The sequence below is a fragment of the Dermochelys coriacea genome, chromosome 5, assembly GCF_009764565.3.
Source record: "Dermochelys coriacea isolate rDerCor1 chromosome 5, rDerCor1.pri.v4, whole genome shotgun sequence".
Classification (NCBI taxonomy): Eukaryota; Metazoa; Chordata; order Testudines; family Dermochelyidae; genus Dermochelys; species Dermochelys coriacea.
Genome location: NC_050072.1, coordinates 111024651 through 111045912, shown reverse-complemented (window position 1 = coordinate 111045912; position 21262 = coordinate 111024651). Strand labels below are relative to the sequence as shown.

The window sequence follows — 21262 nt, the reverse complement described above, 5'->3', positions numbered from 1 at the left end:
GGCTTGAATAAAGACTGGGAGTGGATGTGTCATTACACAAAGTAAAACTATATCCTCATGTTTATTCCCCCACCCCTCCCTGTTACTCAGATGTTCTTGTCAACTGCTGGAAATGGCCCACCTTGATTATCACTATAAAAGGTGCTCTCCCCCCGCTCCCCAGCTCTCCTGCTGGTAGTAGCTCACCTTACCTGATCACTCTTGTTATTGTGTGTATGGCAATACCCATTGTTTCATGTTCTCTGTGTATATAAAACCTTCCCACTGATTTTCCACCACATGCATCTGATGAAGTGAGCTGTAGCTCATGAAATCTTATGCTCAAATAAATTTGTTAGGCTCTAGGGTGCCACAAGTACTCCTTTTCTTTTTGTAAAGTAGACTGTCACTTTAAATTGCTCAGACTTTCACACATGAAAGTCATACAGTTTTGCTAATCATTGTCCTGCATTTTTTTTTAAATGGATAAGTAAAACAGTTCCTCAGCTGTAATCTAAGCCCATTGTGCCTCCCTGGCACAGCGAAAAAAGGGAGAAAGCATATAGACCTTCTTACCAGAGGATTCCGTTATTGTCATTTACAATAAGGCTCTTTTCAACACACTGGCAAGGTAAACAGTTTCAGAGTAGCAGCCGTGTTAGTTTGTATTCGCAGAAAAGAAAGGAGAGGAGTACTTGTGGCACCTTAGAGACTAACAAATTTATTTGAGCATAAGCTTTCGTGAGCTACAGCTCACTTCATTCGAATGCATCCGATGAAGTGAGCTGTAGCTCACGAAAGCTTATGCTCAAATAAATTTGTTAGTCTCTAAGATGCCACAAGTACTCCTCTTCTTTTTTGGCAAGGTAAAGGAGCTTTAATTGACTAAGAATGGGAACAATTAACAAACAATGGGTACATGAGCAGCCTGCCTGCTTAGTTGTTACATTTCTGCTGTGCCTCAGGTACAGAGCCTGCTTCACACAGCCCTATGCCTCCAAGCCCAGGATGCAGCAACAGCAAGGAGAGGGACTGAGTGAGTCTCTCTCATTCATTCTCATGCAGGCAGGCACCCAGCCCTGGCCCTTGAAGGCCTCCACAGATTCATGCACACACCTCCATCCTCTCTCCTCCCTTCCCCTCCCCACAGTGATCTGCTCTCTGCTGCCAGCTGCTCCCAGCAGACTTGCCTGGGCTGCTACAGAAGAGGTGTGTGTTCCCCACAGATTTTTTTGCTCTCCCATTTTTCTGCAGAAAGAAATCTGAGCCAAGAAATCTGCAGAAGGTATGTATTCTGCGCCCCCCTGCAGGGGTCAGAATTTCCCCAGGAGTAAAGAGCATAGCTAACCTCATTTGGGAAGGTCCAAGAATATTAAAGGAATTGGCACCTGAAATTGCAAGCCCATTAGCAAGAATTTTTAATGAATCTGTAAACTCAGGAGTTGTATCATATGATTGGAGAATTGCTAATATAGTTTCTATTTTTAAGAAAGGAAAAAAAAGTGATCCGGATAACTACAGGCCTGTTAGTTTGATATCTGTAGTATGCAAGGTCCTAGAAAAAATTTTGAAGGAGAAAATAGTTAAGGACAGTGAAGTCAATGATAAATGGGACAAAATACAACATGGTTTTACAAAAGGTAGATCGTGCCAAACAAACCTGATCTCCTTTTTTGAGAAAGTAGCAGATTTTTTAGACAAAGGAAACGCAGTGGATCTAATTTGCCTAGATTTCAGTAAGACGTTTGATACCATGCCCCATGGGGAATTATTAGTTAAATTGGAAAAGATGGGGATCAATATGAACATCGAAAGGTGGATAAGGAATTGGTTAAAGGGGAGACTACAACAGGTCCTACTGAAATGCGAACTGTCAGGCTGGAGGGAGGTTACTAGTGGAGTTCATCAGGGATCAGTTTTGGGAACAATCTTATTTAATCTTTTTATTACTGACCTTGGCACAAAAAGTGGGAGTGTGCTAATAAAGTTTGCAGATGATACAAAGCTGGGAGGTATTGCCAATTCAGAGAAGGATCGCGATATTATACAGGAGGATCTGGATGATCTTGTAAACTGGAGTAATAGTAATAGGATGAAATTTAATAGTGAGAAGTGTAAGGTTATGCATTTAGGGATTAATAACAAGAATTTTAGTTATAAGCTGGAGACGCATCAATTAGAAGTAACGGAAGAGGAGGAGGACTTTGGAGTATTGGTTGATCCTAGGATGACTATGAGCTGCCAATGTGATATGGCTGTGAAAAAAGCTAATGCGGTTTTGGGATGCATCAGGAGAGGCATTTCCAGTAGGGATAAGGAGGTTTTAGTACCATTATACAAGGCACTGGTGAGACCTCACCTGGAATACTGTGTGCAGTTCTGGTCTCCCAAGAAGGATGAATTCAAACTGGAACAGGTACAGAGAAGGGCTACTAGGATGATCCGAGGAATGGAAAACTTGTCTTATGAAAGGAGACTCAAGGAGCTTGGCTTGTTTAGCCTAACTAAAAGAAGGTTGAGAGGAGATATGATTGCCCTCTATAAATATATCAGAGGGATAAATACCGAAGAGGGAGAGGAATTATTTAAGCTCAGCACCAATGTGGACACAAGAACAAATGGGTATAAACTGGCCACCAGGAAGTTTAGACTTGAAATCAGACGAAGGTTTCTAACCATCAGAGGAGTGAAGTTTTGGAATAGCCTTCCAAGGGAAGCAGTGGGGGCAAAAGATCTATCTGGCTTTAAGATTCTACTCGATAAGTTTATGGAGGAGATGGTATGATGGGACAATGTGATTTTGGTAATTAATTGATCTTTAAATATTCAGGGTAAATAGCCCTAATCCCCTGAGATAGGATATTAGATGGGTGGGATCTGAGTTACCCAGGAAAGAATTTTCTGTAGTATCTGGCTGGTGAATCTTGCCATATGCTCAGGTTTAGCTGACGCCATATTGGGGTCGGGAAGGAATTTTCCTCCAGGGCAGATTGGAAGAGGCCCTGGAGGTTTTTCGCCTTCTTCTGTAGCATGGGGCACGGGTCACTTGAGGGAGGATTCTCTGCTCCTTGAAGTCTTTAAAGCATGATTTGAGGACTTCAATAGCTCAGACATAGGTAAGTTTTTTCGTAGGAGTGGGTGGGGGTGAGATTCTGTGGCCTGCGTTGTGCAGGAGGTCGGACTAGATGATCAGAATGGTCCCTTCTGACCTTAGTATCTATGAATCTATACCAGCAGAAAAACTCCTTCTGTCAGCCTATATGTACACTTGCCTTCATGACTATGTGTAGTGTAGACATAGCCTAAGGCACAGAGGTGAAGTAACTTGCCCAAAGCCACACTAGCAAGACCGTGGCAGAGCTTTAGAGCCGGTCTATACTGGGGAACTTATAATTGGCATACCTACATCTCTTAGGGTGTGAAAATCCACTCTCCTGAGACGCATAGCTATGTCAACCTAACTTCTGCTCTCGACAGCACTAGGACGATGGAAGAGTTCTTCTGTTGACCTACCTCTGGGGAAGGTGGATTAACTATGCTGATGGGGGAACCCCTCCTGTAGGTGTAGGTAGCATCCATGGTGAAGTGCTATAGCCAGGCAGCTGCACCATTGCAGCTGTGCCTCTGTAGCAGTTTAAATGTAGACTACCCTTAGATTAGACCTACAGTGAAATCAAATCATTTTCATAACATTCTTCAGCTTTTTATATGTAAAATATATAATGTCATCTACTGGCCCAATAAAGCAAGTGCCACAGGGCTTCTCTCTTACTTTTGCAAGTTCCTCCTGTAATTCTCTGCAACTTTTTTCATTAACCTGGAGTCTCTCAGAGAGGTCTGTAATTACTTTCTTCTTTTCCTCGATCTCTTCATTTAGTTGCTTGTTTGTGGAAAAATACTCTCTTTCGAATCTGAAAAATTTCAGTGTTAGAACAAGTTTTTCAAATATACTTTTGTCAACCAACATTATATAACTTTTAAATACAATTGACAGATGCACTATATATCATGTTTTCATGCCATAAGGCTTTAAAACTTGCCTTTACATTTTTTCATAAAAAAAATCCACTCCTTAAATGAAAGGCTTTAAAGAAATAGTACCTCTCCTTAAGATAACCAGGTGTTTGTACTATCCCTGCAGTCATAAGTGAAATAGGTTTAGTGGTCTTGACGTGGCCTCTAGATTATATTTAATGAACAAAATTCACCACAGTTCAATTACCTCAGAAATTGACTCTTATTCACTCTCCAGGCAAGTCTTGCCTAACAAGCTTTGAATTAAAGCATAACAGTAGCACCCACACTTTAATCTCTTTGGTCACTCGATTACAGACCTAAAAGTGGCAATTCTTCAACAAAAAAACTTCAAAAACACACTCCAACAAGAGACTGCTGAATTGTAATTAATTTGCAAACTGGATACAATTTACTTAGGCTTGAATAAAGACTGGGAATGGATGTGTCATTACACAAAGTAAAACTATTTCCCCATATTTATTTCCCTCCCTCGTCCCCCAGACGTTCTTGTCAACTGCTGGAAATGGCCCACCTTGATTATCACTACAAAAGGTCCCATTTCCCCACCACCACCACTGCTCTCCTGCTGGTAATAGCTCACCTCACCTGATCACTCTTGTTACAGTGTATGGTAACACCCATTGTTTCATGTTCTCTGTGTATATAAAATCTCCCCACTGTATTTTCCACTGCATGCATCCGATGAAGTGAGCTGTAGCTCACGAAAGCTGATGCTCAAATAAATTTTTTAGTCTCTAAGGTGCCACAAGTACTCCTTTTCCTTTTAGTAGCACCCACCGTGTCTATATGAAATCTGGTTATGTTCTATTCTAAATTGTGTGGCATAGGATTTTAATGCCAAAAAGATGTTCAAACAATGTAACAATGGTTTAACTCTAAATGCTAGGGACATTATTACCCTCATTACTCACTGTCTCTGGAAGCGATGTCCAAGAGCTCAGAGTCAAAATCCCATCCTATTCCTTGCTTTTAGAATTTTAACAGTGGGATCTTCCCCTGAATTTATTGTTTGTCTATTTGCTGTAAAGAATGTTTATGCTTTATGAGCCATCCAAGACAGACTTGTGGGACAAGGAAAATCATCACTGAGAGAAGGGAAGTTGTTCCATGGTGGCAGTTTGTGGCTTGGGAGAGAACACAGACTGTTGACTCTGTCTAAGGCAGAGGAGCACAGCCTTGAAGTGTGAGAGAGTTAGGGCTCTCTGCACTTTTGGTCAGAGGGAATCCTGGGAAATGCAGTTCCAAGTGCCAGAGAATGACAAGATTTGTAGGCCTCCACAGCAAACCATAATGGGAAAGGGGGTGGCAAGATAGTAGCAGTCATCTTCTCCCTTGTAAGAGGGAGGTTGAAGATGCTGACAGCCCCTCTGAGTCAGGGAGAACTCTACTTGTTTGCTTTTGACTTTAATCACCACATATTTGGGGAGAGTCTGAAAACTCAGGAATAGTTGGGAGGAAGGATCTCTGGTGAGAGTCTGTTTCTGTTTCTTTTAAAACTTTATTATAAGACTTTCAGTTTGTCTGTTTGACTGTAAACTGGCACTTCTCTGGAGAGAGTTTGGGTTCTCTGGAGGAAGAACCACCTTCCCAACCCTAGGGAGGGCTGTTTTTGGTTGTAAAATACTCAGTTGGCAAAAGTCGTGTGGATACAGCAGCTAATAAAATTGCTCAGATCAACAATTGAGGGGAAACAGTAGAACACTACTGTTAAGTTCTGATGCCAGAACTGATAATTCTTTCTCCATGTCTAATGTACTAACCAAGCGTGTTAATTAAGCTCTAAAATGGGCGTGCCATTTGTATCCGGCTATTTTATTTTGGTTTTCTAATTTTTCAATCCTCCCAGTAGGTTTGTTTGGTTTTGTTTTGTTTTTAACAATTTAAATATATAATTAATAAAGGTTTAGTACTTAAATTTATAGATCAATATCTCTAATTCTAGTGGTACCATATCTGTAACAGTTATGTCCTCTCACAATCCAGTGTTAGTTTATCAAAGTAAATTGCCATACTCAAAATATATTTCCAAATATTTCTAAAAGTAATTCTAGACATAAAAAACTGCTGCTCTCTAAGGCAAAATTGGCTATTCATTTTTTCCTGTTTTTCTCTTCTCTTTCCAAGCTTAGGTTTAAGACCAAAAAATATTATACTTGTGTTATGGTTATGTAAAAACCTTTATTTTTCAATTTAAAGAAAAGCAGGTCTCTTAATCCAGATAGTAATTCTGATTATTGATCCAACAGATTATTAGATCTGAGACAGTTGAATGCAATTTAATATTTATTTATTTATGCTTATGCTAATATGAACAATTACAATATAACAGACACTGAGATTTTGTAAGTCTGTTTTTAGAGATATTTTGAAAGACTTATCAGCTAAAACATAGTTATGAATTATTTTTAATTTTTGTCAACATTTTGAATTATGATTTAGTGTAAATTATAAATTTAAAAATAAGTTTGGCCTTGGCATGGAGTAGATTGCATTTAACAAACGAAAAATTCACCATTTCCATTAGCTCCGAAGTTGCTTCAAGACTGAATGAAGTCTTGCCGGTTTTAACCATTATTAAACAGTAGCACCAAAACTATCCATATAGTGTATATTAAATCTGGTTGTGTGCTATTCTAAATTGTGCATTGTACAGTTTGAACAATTTGCAAAATTTCGAAAAGATGTTCAAACAATTGTGAAAACATGGTCTAATTCTATACGGTTTAATTTTTATTCTTATTATTGTTCTAATTATTATAATTTTTGTTGCCAGAGCACATTCAAATATCAAATCAACTAAAACATTAAGACTCAACATCACTGTTATATTGGTATGTATTATTTCCATTTCATAAAGGTGTAAATAGAGGCACAGACAAGTTAAGTGACTGCCCAAGGCCATGGAGAAAGTCAATAAAACCAAGTCTTTGAATGTCAAGCCCCATGCTGTAATCACTAGACATATTCCATATTCATATATGATCAAATAATGCTAACGTACTATGTCCACAAAAATCTATTAACACACACATATATGGTCTGATCTTGCAAGGCTCTGAGATGCCTCAGGTCCCACTAAAGACAACAGGAGCTGAGTGTGCACAGCACTTTGCAGTTGGCCTGTCATTAGGTACAAAGACAACAGCTGAAGTGTGCACAGCACTTTGCAGTTGGCCTGTCCCTAGTAACAACAACAGCCAAGGCAGAACTTAAGAGTTATTTTAATAAAGCAAAAGTAATGGAAAGTCAAATAGTACTGAATCCAAACCACTTCTTGTTTTATTCTCACCACCCAATTTTATGTGCGGAATAATTTAGGCGATCTTAACCTCTTTTTCGTTTAAAAAATAAAAGCTCCTGTGAAATTTTTCCATCATCCAACTTTTGCTTCCAGATTAGTTATGGAACTTGCTTTAGCATTTGTTTTGCATCCTGTTTTAACGCAAGGGATCTGACAGTTTGGAACACTAAATGTGAAGAAAAAAACGGAGGTATATCAAATACTGGATGGGACCTCTTTCAAATGACCTAGATCAGATACTGGCCTTCTTTTTTTCCTTCTCTTTGCAATGAAGCATGCTGAGGAAGCCAGGGATACAGAGTCCTTTTTCTACACCATCCCATCCCCTTCCCAGAGTCCAAGATTAGGAAACATTCCAGAGGTAAGCATTTTGTTTTACTTTTGGATGTTTGCTTGGTCTCAATAGACTTCTGATGTAAAATGCAGTGGTGGAGAAGACAAACCAAAAAACAGAGAAGAATTGTAGCATGGAGAGGGGAAAAAAAACAAAACAAAACAGATGACCACAGTCAGTGGACAAACCTGATAGAAACAAATTAGGCTGTTATGGATAATTAAAGAGCATTCTAATGCAAGGGTACTACTTTGCTTTCTAAAACATTCCCTTTTGATAAATCCGGACCTACTGATTACCACAAAAAACCACAAACTTTCATAGTGGGGACCATGTTTATATAAAAATGCTGTGAACGGGAGAAAGGAGGTTCATGAGACAGTTGCATGAACCACCTCCCTATACATCTATAATGACATGAGCTCCCTGTTGCAATTACAGCAGTTTCTTAAATGAAAAAAATATTTAATGTATTTTTAGATATCTTTTCATAAGATTTAGCAAATGAAAGCATGGAAAAGGAACAAAATGTATATGAATACCTGCAAGCGTTCCACAGATCACAGCTTAAGAACCTCTGATCAAACACAGTATTTGTGCAGTTTGAAAACAGCCGGGGGGGGGGGGGGAAAGGTGTGTACGAGAAGAGACATTTTAAAGAAAAGAGAACAGGACAAAACTGCTAGGAAAGAGTATTGAAAGAGTAAATATTTCCTGGAGGAAGTAAAACATTCTTAAGGAAAAGATAGTGGAAAGAGAAAGCCTCTGGAAATTTTTACTAAAGCAGTAAAATATTTTCCTTTAACAGTCATATTAGGACAGCTAAAAAAATAAGAGATAATTGCTTTACTAAGTGTAATGGACTTCAGTAGATTCTACAGTGTTCTAGGTACCAAAAGGGAGGAGGACTGGAGACTGGAAGATGAATTATTCAAATTAAAACTTTAGGAGCCTAAAGTCTCTGCCACGTAGCCCCACCAATCTCCAGCCTTAAAATTACTTTCTTGGTTGATTCCAAGATCTTGAATGAAATAATCTAAGAGTTGGATTCAGAGTCTTGATACCACGTACAAGGATAAGTTAATGAGGAGAGTAAGAGCAAAGTAACATTGACAGATAAACTAATTAACATAAGCTTTGACTAAAGCAGTGACGTATGTTTATAAATGGGTTCTCTCATAAAGGAAGTTTAAAGCAAAACACAAAGTTCATCAGTATTTAGACCAAAGACTGTAAGCTCAAGAGTATGCATTCTACTTCTCATCCCAAATGTATTATGCCACAAATTGTAAAACTATCAAATTCATACACTTAATGAAGTTTTACACAAGGTGAAAAGAAAATCATCAAAACAAGTTAAAATATTGCGGAAATGTCTCAAATGAAAACAAATTAGCTCATGTAGGAAGTCACTGAGACAAATCAATACTACAGTGTATTTAGGAGGAGTCGTCATTTTTAGAACAATGAATTTTTGCAAAATCTTCATGTTTGCATCCAAGTTAACAGCAGAAAGCAGAGTCTTGGGATAGTTGAGTTCCTTGGTTAACTCCACCAAAAATACACCATATATTTGGCCATTTGTGTTTAAGAAAGAGAGCCCCTTTTGAACTGAAAAAAACCCTAAGACATTCTAAAGTGGCCAGGCACCAACCAGGGAGGGTCATTCCCCAGTTTTAAGTGACACCTGGAACATGCAATCATTTCAAACAAAAGGTGTATTGTGAGGAGTTCAAGCATACAACTAATTAGAAACTAAACACAGGATACAAACAAAATAAAGTTTATAAACACTGAAAGTCTGTTTGTGCTGATTACAGACATTCAGTATGCTTCCCTAAGAAGCTGGCTCTTCCCTGAGCAACTGTTCAAAGCTATTTTCTGTAGGAACTGTACATACTGTAAATAAAAGATACTTTACTAATCCCAACCCCATGTCTATACAGACTCACTCTTTTTCCAAAAAGGAAAGAAATCATACCTTGGGATCAAAGTTTTCTAACCACTCAGAAATTGAGATTTTACTAATTTTGAGATTCTGAGCCACATAGAACAATAATGGACCATTAGAGAAGCTGTAACAAAATTATAGGCTGAAAGGGGAAAGAGTTCTTTGAGAAGAGCAGAGTGAGGAAGAAGAGTCTGTAGAATCAAAAATTTTTCTGAAAACGGCAAGATAGCTGGATAAATTTGGAAAAATGAAACTTCACCAGTATTCTTAGGTGACCATGGTTTAGGTAAGCTGATTTTAGGGGCTTTATTTTGTCCAAAATTAGAGGTGAGAAGACAAGTTGTCCTTGTAAAGTTTGGGTGAGAAATATAACAGTCATACAATAACATCTGGACCATGGGCTCATGTAATCTAACTCTGCCCCACTGTGTAAGATCCAAAAAAATCCTGGAAACGTTCTATTTGATGTTACAGACAGAATGGCCAGGGGGAGGTGGCGGCTCTGGCCAAGCTGGAATGATGTTGCCTTGAGAAAGTCATCCAGGTAATGGAAAATATGAATTCACCCTCTCCGGAGGGCCGCAACCATGATCATCATGATTCAAAAGAGTCTGGGGCAGTGTTCCCTCTAATTTTTCCCACCCATGTGCGGAATGAGTTTTGTTATGTACACTGATATGGAGGTGATGTGTGACACATCACCTCCATATTAGTGCACAAAACAAAATTAATGTGGCAGGGGTGGGAGAGTGTTGGGGCAGAGGGTTAGGGTGTGGGGAGGAAAGTGAGATGAGGATTCCAGTTGGGGGTGCAGGCTCTGGGTGGGGCCAGGGATGAGGGGTGTAGGCTGCCCAGGCCTACAGCGGGGAGAGAGGCTCTCTCCCCCGTAGCAACAACTGGGGTGGGGGGGGGGGGAAGAGGCACCTCTCCCCGCCGCAGCAGATCCGGGGCTGGGCTGGGCTGGGTTGGGTTTGGGCCTGAGGGATAGGCGCCTATTTTTGTGGATCCAATAATCACCCCAAACACACCAAAAAAATCTTTTATCTACAGCCAGGCACTCAGATACCACAGAATATGCTCTGGGATATACACCTTAACTCACTCAAAACCACTTTTACCAAACAAGAACACTCCATGAGAGAAGCAGACTGCATCATGAAACGAGCCACCCAAATACCCTGAGAAAACCTGCTTCAAGTTTCAGGTTTCCATGTAAGCTCAAAAGCTTCTCTCTCACTCCAACAGAAGTTGTTCCAATAAAAGATATTACCTCACCCACCTAGTCTCTCTAATATCCTGGTATCAACACGGCTATAACACTGCATACAAAAGCTAAGAGGCATTCCTCATCCTGAATAATCTGCAGCTTCTCTGAAAATCTGTAAATTAAGAGTTTCCCTTAACAAAAATAAATCCATATTAACTTGCTAAGAAGAAAAAAAAAAAGGTTGTCACATGCAATGCTGCTAGCAAGCATCCCAATATGAATGTTTTGCATACGATCCATATAAAATAGGTTACATTTCTCTATCTTCCCACAGTGTGTATATGTACCAGCACTGATGGAATGTCAGGCTTGTTCAAGTGTGTGTGATCATGTCATCTTCTAGTAACTGCAACCTAAGAAGGATGTAAATTATAATACTACAAACGCTGTTACTGCTGCCTTACAATACATTTAGTAGATAAATAAACTTACATATTGAGCTTTTCCAAGCTCTCTTGGGCATTATGTTTCTCTCTCTCATATGCGTTTTCCACCTCTTTGAACTCTTTCTTGATCATTTCCAAATCAGAAAGAGCTTCTGCTTGGCTGGCTTTTTCTACCTGCAAAGCTCCTTCAAGGTCTCGAATCCTTAACTATCAAATGATAAGAAAGCAATTAAAGCAAGTTAGGGAAAGCTTATCGTTAATCTTCAGTAGTGTTCTCTTTTGCTGTGTATGTGTGAGAGTGAGGAAGCGCTGAGCACACAAAGGGATATGAATACACACTACAAAAAGCAGAGAAAAATAAAAAAAAGATATAAGATGCTTTTACTCAGACTACTATACTTTGGAGGAATTTAGAGTTTATTAATTAAGTTAAGTACACTGGTAAGGTTTCTCAGAGGTTTTCTATTTTTTGTCCCATTAAAGCATAAAGCATAGGATTAATGGTGAAGGTTAGAGTTGCATATAATGGAGAGCAGAAATGTGACAACTCCATGTACATCAACTACTAACAGAAAACCTTACCAGTCTTTTGTTTGTAAAACAGATCCTCTAACACCAAAGAAATTTGCCCTCCCAATTCAATTATATCATGTATAAAGGAGGAAAATTAAATACATTTTTCTTTATTCTTTTTTATATTAGTGTAATGGTCATTTAGAAAAGTGTTTGCAGTGAGAACTAGAGAGCACAAGAGCCAGAAAATATAATGGGCTACAAAATGACACTAGTTAGTCCGAATGCAAAAAGAGCACAAATAATGAAAAGAATAAATTTTGAAAATGATTTCAGCACCTTCAGTTTCGTTGTTTGTTCTTTAAAGTAAACTGTGATTAACACTTTATTTGAAAGACCATCTAGAGCAAGCTGACACAGTCATGTTTGTTATCTGCCAATACTGTACTATCATCTTGTTTTAAGTTAAAATCTGTTCACTGAAAATCATATTTAAAACAGTAGTTTCAGAGTGAACTACCATCTAAGTTACATAGTTTGTTGCTCCCATGAAACAAGTACATATGTGCTTTAAATCTCCATTCAGTTCCATCAGCAATCCTGGCAAAAATATAATTATTGGGTATTTTAACAGTAAAGGAATGTTTTAATAGTAGGACATTTCCTTTTGACGGTTTTGCCACAATTTTTAAAATTTAAAAATTTTCCCCTACAGTCATGCAATAACTAGTACACGTTTAGGCCCTGTTTCTGCAAAAACTTCTCCATTGGTTGCCAGTGTGCATAGTCCTCTGAATTGGGACTACTCACATATATAATTTAAACACAGGCATAAATCTTTTCAGGATTGGGGTCTTACAGCTCTACTAGCTGCTCCATCATAAACTGTGGAAATTCCACAAATATTTGACACTGGTTTACCTGGATAATTTCAGAATTAAATTTGGATTCCAGATGTGCTGCTCTCTCTGCCTCAATATTTTCTTCCAATTTCTTCACTCTCACAGTAGCTGCCTAAAAATATGAAAAATATTTACATTCCCAAAAGACAGATATTAACTTAAATAGGACTATGATTTTTAAAAGGTTTTTCAAGATGTAGGATAACACTATTTTATTATACTGGTTCAGATGACTAGGAATCCACACTCCCTGGCTGTTGCTAGGCTATTTTGGTTTTTATCCCTGCTACATGGTTATTTTAAAAAATATATACATAAATATCAAAAGAACGGAATGTAGCTAAATTCACCAAAAACAACTAAAAAAACCCCACCCAGTACCGATAAAATTATTATTTTTCTATTAATTACGTGTTCCAGACACAAAATCTATTAATCCAATATTAATATTAGAAATGAGCACTCAGAAGTCAAATAATGAGCAGATATGACTGAAAGCTCACCTTCTGTATTACTAAGAAATTGCCAATTGAACACAATAGAATACAGTCCAGAATCATACATCCTGACAGATAATTGCAGTATAGAATGCACAATCTTCATTTCAGTAATGAGATAGTTAAGGCACTATGATTTGTTTGGGAGGGACTATGGTTAACGTCTGGGTCCACAGACAGACTTCGGTTCTAATCTAGATGCTATAAATAAACTGCTATGTGATTACCGAGTCACATAACTTCTTTGCCTCAGGATGTTATGAAACCTATATAATATTTCTGAAGTCCTATCTAATTGTGAAGTATTATTAAGGCTTGGGTCCTTGTCCTATGATCATCCTCCTAGGCTTTAGTGGGGAGAACAGGAAGTAGATAACTTCTTTAACAAATATCCTGGCTGGTTTAAAGCCAGTGTAATTAGCTATCTCACTTTGCAATTGAACCTGTGCACACATGTGCAGTACACCTGTGGTGAATATTATAGTTCAAATGTTAATGGGATTTTCTATGGCACTTGTGCCCGAGTACATTTGCAAACGTTCACAACTTTATTTCTAATCAATTTCCCCCCTATATTTATCAAGGCACTTACAACTCATTATGAACTATGTCCATACCAAATTTCTATTTGCAAATTTATGTAGCTTGTCCGAGGTGGGCGGGGAAATTGACCTTGAAAAGGAACATACATACATACCAGAGAGGAAGAGGCAGTGTGTATTTTACATATATTTTTAACCCTTGTGTGACCAAAAAAAAAAAAAAAAAGAACCAAAAAAACAGACAGACATAAAAATAAAGAAGAAAAAAAACCTGAAGAATTCTCTCTCAAAATCATCATCATTAAATAAAAACAAAACAAAATAATCATTGACTTTCAGGCAGAGACCAAGCTTGGAGAAATTCAGCGGAATAGATGAATATTTTAGAAAATAAATGACTGAAAACTTGGTATAATGGAAACTGATTTGCAACCTTAAGTATATTGTTTTCTACCACTACTGGGATCTTTCACTTGGTTGGAAGATTGAGTCCAGTGAAGGAACAAATCCTATAACTATTTTGTGGCCTCAAGTTCAGCACAACTGTCAAAAACTCCTTCTACCACTAGCTGGTCTCAAATTTCCTTCTTCACACCTAGTACAATCAAGAGAAGAAAGAATGCTGGAGGACTAGGTTTTAATCTAACCACACAGGAAGTCACACAGGAAGTATTCACTGTTAGTGATTTTGGAAAGGTAAGACAAAATAGCAAATATTTTTGGCTTTTTCTGGATTCAGAATATTTAGGAGAGAAAGTTCTGAAGTTGGTGCCTAGCAGGGTGGATAAAAATCAAAGATTAAAAAAAAAAAGATTATTTTTATTTAAATCAAATTTTTTTGATAAAATGCTTTTGAAGGAAAAAAATCTAGTTTAAGGTAGTTTTAATTAATATACATTATAGCACAAAGATATCTCATCATGGAATAGGGATTATAAATTCTAATTCTATAGTATGAGACAATATATTCATGTAATGTTTAAGAAAAGTTTTGTAAACGAGTTCCAATAGTTCATGGATTAGGGATCCAATCTTATGGGTTCCACAGGCTTCTGTATAGATTATTTAGGTTAATCTTTCTATCTACCCAATGCAACTCCGTGCTCAGTCTAGAAGATACTATGGGGGGAGGGATAGCTCAGTGGTTTGGGCATTGGCCTGCTAAAACCAGGGTTGTGAGCTCAATCCTTGAGGGGACTATTTAGGGATCTGGGGCAAAAACTGGGGATTGGTCCTGCTTTGAGTAGGGGGTTGGACTAGATGACCTCCTGAGGTCCCTTCCAACCCTGATATTCTATGAGAGATGCTTAGTTTGGCAGTTCTCAAACTGTGGATTTGTTTCTCCAGAGGTAACATGCTTGTTAACAGCAAAAAAAAATTTTTTTTAATATATAGAGGTGAGAAATAACAGACCTCAAATCTGTTGTCCTTCTGCAAATATGTGTACACAGAGTCAATCCCTTATCTCTCTCTAAAAGTGCAAAGTTTCAAAATGTTCAATGAATAGAAGATTGTTGTGGCTGGAATAGAGCTGGACAAGGAGAAGAAGTCTGGAGATAAATGTGAGAAGCAAGGGACATATACTTGTTTTTTTTTAAATATTATATGTTTGCTGTTGAAGAAAAAAAATCCAGAATACTTAACGTTGTTGTTTTAGTTAAATAAAACAATTTAAATGTCTGTCTGGTGATGTTCTCCTCCTAATAGAGGATGGCAAGAAAATCCCCCAAATATTACTGATTAACCTGTTTAATTGGAGATAGTTCACCCCCCCCCAATGACTTATAAATATCTGCTTCAATTACCTTTGGTAAATGAAATAACCATTCATTCATTTTCTGATATAGCTGTAAAACTAATCTGAAAAGTTTTCAAAATAAATCACTCTTTAAAAATGTATAGTGTGTACCTTCTAATAATGAAACTTACATCACCTCTGAGTTGTGAAGAATACATATTGAGGTTATAACAACCAACAAGAATGCACTTTTATGTAGAAAACCATGATTAACTTCCTGACTATTGATTTAAATCATGGTTTAAATCAAATTGATTTAAATCAAACCCACCCTGCAAAAAAACAACTCTTCTACCAGTGGATTGGTAAACTTCTTGTTTAAACAAGTTCATTAAGGCTTCAGTATGTAGTGACAGTTGCTGAGTGTTATACTGCACTTTGATTCACAATGAATCACTAGTAAAGGACAACATGGGAACTTCAGTAACTTAGCTCACTTGATGATATAGGGCTTCTAGAAAGACAAGATAAGGGTTGCAAGGCACCACTGTGAGAGTTTCCTTCAGGACCCCTCACAGGGTATCAAGCCTGCCAAGCCAATGCATGATAATCCATTTGATAGGATATGTAAAAGTCAATGTAATTAGATCAGATTTTAAAAAAAAATCATGAAACCTGGAGGGGTATTTCCATTAACGGCCCATACTCCTTGAGGAGTCTAAGCATCTAATGGCCACGTCATCGGACACTTTTTTAACCTTATAAGAGACCCTGGGCTTCAGCTAACTATGATTTGGCAGCTCCAACACATGAAATATTGGGGATTCACCATACATTATTGTAAAAAACAAATATCCCGAAATTTATGAACTGACAATTCTGTTTCTCATACAAGAAGAGTAAATACACATTTCCCACCACGACTGTTTGTCAAACAGCATTCCCACCCAGTTTTTAGCACCTGTACACATCACAAGACTTTATACATAGACTGCTGTTTATTTCCCGAGAAATCTCTTTTCCAGACCAAACACTGCTAAGGCGAAACAAACAAAAGGCACAACAATTCCAGAAAATCTTTCTGGGCCAAACAGATCCCTGGTCTAATTAATTTGCCTAATGTGTGTGTGATGCTATATATAAGAATCACTATTTGTATCATTATTGATACCACAATTACAACAAATCTTGTACAAAGTATGTCATATAAGGTGTCAATGGAAAATTTATGATTTGCTAAGTATGTTTATCTGGTTTATATGCATGCATCATCTTTGTACTGAAGTTATGAATATTGACTATGTACTTGTACCTTACACATATGATATATTCCTGGGCAGCACCCCGAAGACAAGATTTACATCAAGGCTAGACAGCTATGTGCTGATGGCCCATCAAAGACACTCAGCTTGCATAATGGCCCATTGGTCCAAATAGCCCTTCCAGAGGATGCCTCAGACAGCCAGGTACCAGTGGCCGCCCTATGAGTCAGCAAAGCGTGTAAGGACATATGATGAGGACATGGAGTCTCAGGTCCCATCTTCTCCCAGTAATTTTCCATACTCATGTGACCCTGGATTCCATCTTGGGACAGTATCTATCAATGGATGTGCTGTGGACTTCGTTTGGGACAGTAAATTTCCATGCACATGGCAGAGGATATAAAAAGGCACCTGAAACATCTCCATTTTGTCTTCATTTTCTCCTTCATTGCTCTGGACCGAATTTCTAACAAGGAAGCTTTAAACAAGGAGTGATGACCCCCAATCTGTTTGGGTGATTCCACAGAGACTTTTCCAAACTAACAGTTTATTCCATCACCCGTACAAACCTGATATAAGGACTTTGCAAATCACTTGTACGTATATGATTCCTTAACCATTTATAACTCTCTTCTTTTATTAATAAATCTTTAGTTAGTTTATGGGGGATTGGCTGACTGTGATATTTGGATAAGATCTGAAATATATATATTGACCTGGGGAAATATGTCTGATCCCTTGGGATTAGAAAGAACCTCACATATAGTGAAATAGATTTTTAATAACCTATCACTATATTAGATTGGGTTGCCTAGATGGGAACCAAGGGCTGGAATGCCTAAGGGGGACTGATTTTGGCTTCTGGTTCAGTGTGGTACTGCAGAAGCTATACTGTTACTGGATTGGTGAATCTAATTACAGAATAAAATCACCAGTTTGGGGGATTGTCTTCCCTATTTCTTGCAGTCTTCCCTGAGTGTGGCATTTTCAGTGTGGCCTATCCCAGGCATGAGATCACAATGTGTCTCAAAATATACAGGTTTCAGAGTAGCAGCCGTGTTAGTCTGTATTCGCAAAAAGAAAAGGAGTACTTGTGGCACCTTAGAGATTAACAAATTAATTAACAAATACTCCTTTTCTTTTTTCAAAATATACAGAAATTTTAGAATAGAAATGAGGATCAGCCAAGTTTTCTATTTCAATTTTTGGTGGCCACTTCACGCACTTGACTTCAGGAGGACTCCAGGTAGGTGCAAAGATCCTCCACACGAAACACATTTCAGGGTAGGGGCCTAAAAATGCAGTTCTATATAAAGGGCTATTTTTTATCATTGATCCTCTACAATCTTTCCTTTGTTTTTAGTAGAAGATCTCATTTTGTCATCCCTGCCCATGAACTACAATTAAAAATATATATAATTAGGCCATCTCCACAGAATGAGGCACCTCTGTTTTAGAATCATGTTTAAAATATGGCTATTAGTTGAAATCCCATTTAGAAATTATCACATCCAAGGGGGAAGTCAAACTCAAACAGCTTAATGGGACTAAATCAAGGGCCCCAGATAATCTCCATCTGAGAATATTAAAGAAAGTGGCACATGAAATTGCAAGCCCAATAGCAAGGATTTTTAATGAACCTGTAAATTCAGTGGTCGTATCCTATGACTGGAGAATTGCTAATATACTTCCTATTTTTAAGAAAGAGAAAAAAATGATCCAGGAAACTACAGGACTGTTAGTTTGACTTCAATTGTATGCAAGGTCTTGGAACAAATTTTGAAAGAAAAAGTAGTTAAGGACATAGAGGTGAACAGTAATTGGGATAAAATACAACATGGTTTTAAAAGGTAGATTCTGCCTGACCAACCTGATGTCCGTTGAGAAGATAACTGATATTTTAGACAAAAGAAATGGAGTAGATCTAATCTACCTGGATTTCATTAAGGCATTTGATATAATTCCACATGGGAAATTATTAGTAAATTCGAGAAGATGGGGATTAATATAAGAATTGGAAGGTGGAGGATGAACTGGTTAAAGTGGAAACTACCACAGATCATACTGAAAGGTAAACTGTCTGGCTGGAGGGAGATTACTAGTGCAGTTCTTCAGGCATCAGTCCTGGGACCAATCTTATTTAATGTTTTTATTACGAATCTTGGTACACAAAATGAGAATGCACTAATAAAATTAGCAGACAACACAAAGTTGGGAGCTATTGTTAATATAGAGGAGGACCGGAATATCATACAAGAAGATCTGGATGACCTTGTAAACTGGAGTAATAGGAATGGGATGAAATTTAATAGTGCAAAGTCATATATTTAGGGACTAACAAGAATTTTTGCTATAAACTGGGGATTTATCCGTGGGAAACAATAGAAGAGGAGAAAGACCTGGGTGTATTGGTTGATCACAGGATGGCAATGAACCGTCATTGCAATAAAGCCATGAAAAAGGCTAATGCAGTCCTAGAATGCATCAGAAGGGGTATTTCCAGTAGAGAAAGGGAAGTGTTAGAACCATTATACAAGGCACTGGTGAGACCTCTGAATACTGTGTGCAGTTCTGATCTCCAATATTTCAGAAAGATGGATTTAAACTGGAATCAGTGTGGAGAAGGGCTACTAGGATGATCCAAGGAATAGAAAACCTACCTTATGAGAGGAGACTCAAAGAGCTTGGTTTGTTTAGCCTAACCAAAAGAAGATTAAGGAGAGATACGACTACTCTCTATAAATTCATCAGAGGGATAAATACCAGGGAGGGAAAGGAGGTGTTTAAGTTAAGTGCCAATGTGAACACAAGAACAAATGGATATAAACTGGTTTAGCCTCAAAATTAGGCAAAGGTTTTTTAACCATCAGAGGAGTAAAGTTCTGGAGCAGTGGGGGAAAAAAAACCTAACTGGCTTCAAGACTGAGCTTGGTAAGTTTATGGAGGGGATGGTATGATGGGACTGCCTACAAAGGCATATGGCCCATCTGTGACTGCCAGTAGCAAAAATCCCCAACGGCCAGAGACGGGACGCTAGATGGAGAGGGCTCTAAGTTACTACAGAGAATTCTTTCCTAGGTATCTGCCTGGTGGGTCTTGCCCACGTGCTCAGGGTCTAACTGATTGCCATATCTGGGGTCAAAAAAAATTTTCCTCTAGGTCAGATTGGCAGAGACCCTGTCGGGGTTTCTCCTTCCTGTGAAGCATGGAGCATGGGTCACTTGCAGGTTTAAACTAATGTAAGTGGTGAATTCTCTGTTACTCAGTAACTCAGCCAGAGGTTAGGGATCTATTTCAGGAAAGGATGGGTGAGAGAGTCTCTGGCCCGCAATGTGCAGGAAATCAGATGAGATGATCACAATGGCCCCTTCTGACCTTAAAGTCTATAGGAATATAACAAATTGGTAAAATAAACAGTAAATTCCATGTAATCTATCAATCATTTAAATGAAAAATGAATCATTAAAGCAAAAACGTATACCACAAACAGGAAAAAAAAGTTTTGTTTTTAAGCTGAAACTTCAAAAATAATTGCAAAGTTGTCTGTTAGATTATTCTTGCTATTTTCAAACTAATGACTGTTTGCCACATACCCAGCAGAGGGCACTAAAGGAACACTCATGCAATCGAAAAAAAAAAAAAAAAAAAGTTCCTCACGGCATTCCAAACATAAATTTATAGCAATAGGTTTAAATTCTCTCTTATTTACATTTTAAGCCACCATATAAAAGCAATTTAAAAAGCTACTGCCATAATCAGGCCTTTTCCCCTCAAATATATAACTTGCCAAATGCTCATTAAAATGAGATATTTTTCCTTATTTGCAAAAAGAAAAGGAGTACTTGTGGCACCTTAGAGACTAACAAATTTATTTGAACATTTATTTGAGTCTCTAGGGTGCCACAAGTACTCCTTTTCTTTTTGCAAATACAGGCTGCTACTCTGAAACCTTTTCTTTATTTCTTTCATTTCCTTCAACATCATTGCAAATTACAAAGATCTGTAAGTAAATAATTGCTCTTGCTCTTATGAACAACCTAGTCCCTCTTATTTAATTCATTCAGAGATACCATAATTCACTTTCACTGAAAGAAAAAAAAAATATCACAGTACCTTTTATGAAATGAAGAATCACTGAATACAGATGAAGAAGCAATAGACTATTTAAAGTAATATGTGGAAACCAAGACTGATTTCCCCTCTTTCTGAGCTCTATTGCTTCCATTTGTAACTTAAGTTTCAATCCAGCCATGAGATATGCACCAGCAGATATCTCTGCTTGGAGCACTGAAGTCACTGGGGGCTCCACAAGGGTACAGTGATATGCTTATGTGGGTAGAGAGCAGACCTAAGATCCATAGTTTGTGTACCAATGTAATTATTTTGGTTAGATGAGTGATTTATTTTAAACCAAAATACTTAAACTAGTACAGCTCCCAGTGTGAATGCAGTTTTACCAGTATAAAGGTATATCTGTTATAGCTTATTCCCATACATTTAAGGTTTCCAAACTGTCATAGTTAAAGCAGTACAGAAATTGTCTGTAGACAAG

At 37.9% G+C, this 21262-nt stretch overlaps 1 protein-coding gene across 35 annotated transcripts in view; it reads right to left on the bottom strand.

Annotated features, from left to right (window-relative positions):
- The window catches only part of CCDC171 (coiled-coil domain containing 171), a 269930-nt gene that overhangs the window by 205167 nt on the left and 43501 nt on the right, over positions 1 to 21262 (bottom strand). For all 35 annotated transcript variants that reach the window (XR_006281477.1, XR_006281476.1, XR_006281478.1 and 32 more), the window contains 3 exons: positions 12691 to 12783; positions 11303 to 11463; positions 3752 to 3890 (listed from right to left, as the gene is read on the bottom strand). Coding sequence is in view for 32 of the 35 variants with exons in the window: in XM_043514804.1 (XP_043370739.1) it covers positions 3752 to 3890; positions 11303 to 11463; positions 12691 to 12783 (393 nt within the window). In the remaining 3 variants the exon portion in view is untranslated. The remainder of the gene's footprint in view (positions 1 to 3751; positions 3891 to 11302; positions 11464 to 12690; positions 12784 to 21262) is intronic.